This window comes from Musca autumnalis, unplaced genomic scaffold, assembly GCF_047663935.1.
Source record: "Musca autumnalis isolate F117 unplaced genomic scaffold, ASM4766393v1 scaffold_5, whole genome shotgun sequence".
NCBI classification, from domain to species: domain Eukaryota; kingdom Metazoa; phylum Arthropoda; class Insecta; order Diptera; family Muscidae; genus Musca; species Musca autumnalis.
The window spans coordinates 104,303,684-104,309,320 of record NW_027412088.1 but is presented as its reverse complement, the minus strand read 5'-3'; the positions used below and the strand labels follow the sequence as shown (position 1 = coordinate 104,309,320).

The following is a 5,637-nucleotide window of genomic DNA, read 5'->3' as shown; positions in this document are numbered from 1 at the left end:
GAAGTTATACAGGCTTCGAATTTCTCATTTTGTTTAATTTGCTAGATGGGCTTATTGACCTGTTTATCGATACAGAGTCGGCGGAAAAGGGAACTGATGAAGTTGTTTGGTGACAACTGAAACTATAGTATTCCCTACCCTCCGCCCGCAACTAATCAATTTCATATCCACTGTAAAATATTTTGTTGTTATTTAAATACTTGAATACAACAAAATATGGACTCAAGCTGAAATAGACACAAAGATGTAAAATTCTGCAGTCCAACAATAAAAAAACGCCAACAACAATATTAGGCATCAGCACGGCCTTGTTGATCAATGCGTAATGCAAAAACAACAACTTTCTCGTTGTTTTACCCCCGCTTATTGAAGCAACATTCCTATGTTCGTATTCTTTGCAAAGCAAAGACGACATAAAAACAGTGGTGGATATGAAATTCTTTAGTTCGACTCAAATTGTAGGGTAATCAGTTTTAGGGCCATATAGCAAATTTCTCATTTTGTTTAATTTGCTGGATGGGCTTATTGACCTGTTCATCGATACAGAGTCGGCGGAAAAGGGAACTGATGAAGTTGTTTGGTGACAACTGAAACTATAGTATTCCCTACCCTCCGCCCGCAACTAATCAATTTCATATCCACTGTAAAACATTTTGTTGTTATTCAAATACTTGAATACAACAAAATATGGACTCAAGCTGAAATAAACACAAAGATGAAAAAAAACACCAATTATTGAGAGCACCAAAATTTACATATGTATTTTGTACAAATTATAGCGATTTTTACAATGGACCACACGGTGCTCTTGAATCAAATTTAAATGGAAGGTGCTTACACCTGGGAAGTTTTTGCGGATTCTGAAACTACAAAGTTCGTAGATGAGAAAAATCATAAAACTAAAAAAATCGTCGGAGCGCTTTTTAAATAAATCGCGATTCAAGTTGACATTTTTAGGGGTTGTTTACGTATTCACGATTTAGCTTAAAAACCGCAAGTCCTATCAGAATGAAAATAACAAAAAAGTTGTAGCTATCAAAATTCTCTACAAGATTAACCTTCATGGTATTTTCGTAGGTTTTACCGTTTTTCAGATATAGAAGTTCAAATTGGGACAATGAACTGACTGTATCGTCTCCTTATAAGACAATGTCATGAAGGGTGCGCCTTAACTAACTTTTAACGAAAACCGCTTACACAGGGAAAGTTTTTGTGAATTTCGAAACAGCTATGTTCATAGATAAGAAAAGTGCAAAAACAAGAAAAAATCGCTGTAGGGATTTTTAAATAAATCGCGGTAAAAATTCAAATTTTTAGGTGTTTTTTAGGTTTTCACGATTTTGCTTGGAAACCGCAAGTCCTATCGAAATGGTGGTAAGGAAAATGTTGTAGCAGTGAAAATTCTGTATAAGACTGGCTAATTCATATTATCCTAGGTTTTACTATTTTTGAGATAAAGAAGCTCAGTTTACATTTTTAGGTTTTTTGTTAGAGTTTCGCGATTTTGCGATACAGGATTGAATTGAATTGGAACTGTTCCAATTTGAACTTCTATATCTCAAAAACGGTAAAACCGACGAGAATACCATAAAGATCAATCTTATAGGAAATTTTCATAGCTGCAACATTTTCTTTATTCCAATTTTGATAGGACTTGCGGTTTCTAAGCAAAATAGCAAAAACCTAAACAACCCCTAAAAATGTCAACTTGAATCGCGATTTATTTAAAAAGCGCTCCGGCGATTTTTTTAGTTTTTTAATTTTTCTCATCCATGAACTTTGTAGTTTCAGAATCCGCAAAAACTTCCCATGTGTAAGCACTTTCCATTTAAATTTGATTCAAGAGCACCGTGACCAGCAATTACGAATAATCGGGGTACGAATTATCGCTATTCTACTATATTTCCAATAATAAATAACTATAAGGCAAATAATATATGACTTATACATAAAAATACAAATACCCGTATTCCCGGGAATTTAAAAAAAAAATTCCCGGGAAATCCCGTTCAATAAATTTCGGGAATTCCCGACCAGAAACTCTAATATAGATATAGCGTTTTTAAAGAAATAGGGTATAAGGGAAGTAAACCGCCCATTCCGAAATTCAACAAAATATGTAGCCTATTTTCACCGTGGGCCATCGCTGTACATTCCCTGACAATTTCAGGAAAATCAGTTCAGTAGTTTTTATAGAAAAGATTAATATTTAAAATTTAAAAAAGTGGGCGCAAAGTGGGCTTGGTCAAATTTTCTTTGCATACAAATCTAAGTTGGGTTATGACGAACATTTCAAAAAAAAAAATTATCCAAAACGGTACAGCCGTTCTCAACTGATGCCATTACCAACAAACGACATTTGATTTTTATTTATATAGATATAGCATTTTTAAAGAAATAGGGTATAGGGAAAGTACCCGGACCCTTCCGAAATTCAACTAAATTTGTAGTCTATTTTAACCGGGGCCATCCCTGTACATTCCCTGGCAATTTCAGGAAAATCCGTTCAGTAGTTTTTGTAGAAATGATAAAAATTAAAAAAGTGGGCGTGGTCAAATTTTCTTTGCATAAAAACCTAAATCGGGCTATGGCGCATATTTTACATTTCCAGCCGTTGTATTGTGGTAGATTGTTTTCTTGAATTTTGAATGATAAATTTCAATGGAGCAGAAACCGAAAAAGAGGATAAAAATCGCATTTGTTTTGCTATTTTGTCCTTAAAGTACTATGTCTACAGGATTCTGATCTTCTAGAAAGTTCTTTATTGAGATCGAAGGTATATTTTTGTAATTGGTTGTTTGATTAAATTTTGATCGCTTTGATAGAAAGGCCTTTGGGGCCTCATAACCGCGAAAGTCGAAGTAACAGGGAAAAACGCCGGGACACGTGTCTTCTTATTTTTCGTCTTCTATCACGCTGCGGTGTCAGAATATGGTTAATTTTTTCGTGTCGCACAGTGTAATTTTTTGAAATTCTATAAAAGCTTTTTATTCGTTTCCGCGTTTAGCTTTAAATAAATGTTTTAAACATTTCTAGGTAAATATCCTAGGTAAATATCCTTGCTCCCAAGGCACATTCACACTAATCGGAGGGCTAATGAACTAATTCTTTTACATGAAAGGAACACGAATTTTTAGAGATCTAGGCTACCCAACACTAGTTTTTTTATACTGTTGGTTATCATAGTCACCCATCAGTAGTTGAGCGGTAGAAACATCATTCGACAGATTCAGATAATTATTTCCATATTGACTGTCTACCTGAGCCAACAGTGGCTAGCTAGAAAGTCGAGATTTGGACCGATTTTTATTCCTAAAACGTAAATGTTACAGAAATAAATAAGAATCTAATTCTCACGATACGAAAACAATTCTAATGTCCGGATTGTCGGGGTAAGAAAAATATGTGATGTCCGGATTACAGAGTCTACAATGTAAAAAACTCTAGTCTCCGGATTACCGCGTAGTCCGGATTGACGAGTGTCCGGATTATCGAGACTATACTGTTTTTATTTTTTCAAAAATTTGGAAAAATTACTTATGTTCCCAAATCCCAAATCCCTTCCAATATTTTGACCTAATTTTTGATTTCCTTAGTTTCAATACGATTACTATCGAATCCCATTTAGAAATCTGTGACGACAAAAAATTTTTATTTTGGAAAATTAATTTCTGAACCAATCAATGTTCATCTACAATTTTGACGTAGTTAAAGACTTTGTCTACCTCGGCACCGCCATTAGAAGAACGGACCCAACACACAATTTTGATACAATCTGTATCAATTTAATGATCAATTATCAATTTAATGATGGGTATAACAATGCACTAAGTTTGCTATGTGTTCATACAAATGCTTGTTGCATTAGCCAAAAAAAAATAACTCTTCTATTGAAACATTAAATTACAATATAGTTTCTTTAAAAAAGTTTTATCTTTTTACACCTATTGATGATTAATTTCTTGGCAGCAGAGTTTAAACTTACAACACCAAGAAAGAAGTAATGCAACTATTAACACTGAACTTGAATTTGATACCTGTTTAGATATACATACATATGTGGGTACATACGTATATAGATAGCAAAAGTTCTCAAATCACATAATAAATTATTTTTAAGCCAGCATATCTTAAAATATTTATGAATATCAAATTAAATATCTGATACTAATGTATAAATATGTATCTACATAATTCACTATACATAAGTGTTAAAATTCTAAATTAATAAGCATATTTGTTTGTTGTTACATAATTTGCATGACAAACAAGTTCTTCCCAGAAGCCCTGGACCAAGCATCATTTCACATAGCAGTATAAATTGGCCGTGAATTGATAGTGATATTATTAGTATCATCTTTCGATTGTATCAAACAACTTCAACAAAATGAAATTCTTCGTAAGTTTTAAGAATAGAGAATCCAATTTTGATTATTCCCCAATTAAAAAATAATTTCGTTCATTGCCAACAGATCGTTTTCGCTTGCGTTTTGGCCGTTGTTGCTGCCAACGAAGAAGCCAATGTCCTCCGCAATGATGCTGAAGTTAATGTAGACAGCTTCCGATATGCCTACGAATTCGATAACAGCATTAAGGCTCAACAAGAAGGTAATTTGGCAGCTGAAGACACTTGGGTAGTAAAGGGTGAATACTCGTACACCTCTCCTGAAGGTGAACAAGTCTCTTTGCAATACACCGCTGATGAAAATGGTTACCATGTTGATGCTGCCAATCCCTTGTTGCCCACTCCCCCACCAATCCCAGAACACATCCTAAAAGCTATTGAATACATCAATACTCACCGTTTAGCTTCAGCCAATTAAAACTGAATTAATTTGTTATTTGTTTGTCTAGTGGTTTAAAATAAATTTATTAAAAAAAATAAAAAAGAATATATTATACTTATAGGCATATACACTTCTGTATTGTATGCATAACTAAGTTATCACCCAGTGCGCAGAGTATAAGGGTAATATCGGGATAGTCAGAACAAGAAGCCGATACCATCTTCAAATTCCTTAAACGTTATGTTTAGCCCGACTGACCACCATTGACTAGAGATAAAAGAAAAGAAAGTTCCTGAACTGCAGGAATCTACTAATTTTTACTATTTTTTCAGTATATTAAAGGAAAAATTGTTTTCGTGGTGAAAAGTTGCAGATTCTTACAGGTTCTGGAACAGACATACATCTATCATAAGTCAGCGATCACACGCACAAAATTTGCCGTAAAGAAAATTGAGTTTTTGGTTGAGAGCGGGGGCGAAAGAGTACAGAGGGGCTCTTTCCTCTCCGCTCTCTCCCAACAACTAAATTTTCTACATCACAACAATTTTTGCACGTGTAACTACTGACTAAGATACACTTAAAACTTCGGAAGTATATCAATTTATTTTGGTAACTGCACTATTACCAGGTAGACAAAATTGCTAAATAAGTGCTAATAACGACTTAAATTGGACGACACATTTATATGTAGGCAACACCAAGACATGGAACTACTATAATAAATCGAAGATATTTTACTTTGTGATAACTTTTAGCGTCAAATTGTCATTATTGCTTAAATGTTCGTGGAAGTGTCCAGACTAAGAAAACAGTATCTCGTCTGTCGAAATTTGCCGAGCAGTATTCAGTT

The 5,637-nt window shown here is 34.1% G+C and overlaps 1 protein-coding gene across 1 annotated transcript; it reads left to right on the top strand.

Annotated features, from left to right (window-relative positions):
- Positions 1–4,327: 4,327 nt before the first annotated feature.
- LOC141386719 (cuticular protein 47Eg-like) lies at positions 4,328–4,823 on the top strand. The gene is made up of 2 exons (XM_073955640.1): positions 4,328–4,399; positions 4,473–4,823. The coding sequence occupies exons 1-2, from the start codon at positions 4,388–4,390 to the stop codon at positions 4,821–4,823; spliced, it is 363 nt and encodes a 120-aa protein (XP_073811741.1). The 5' UTR covers positions 4,328–4,387.
- The last annotated feature ends 814 nt before the right edge of the window (positions 4,824–5,637 follow it).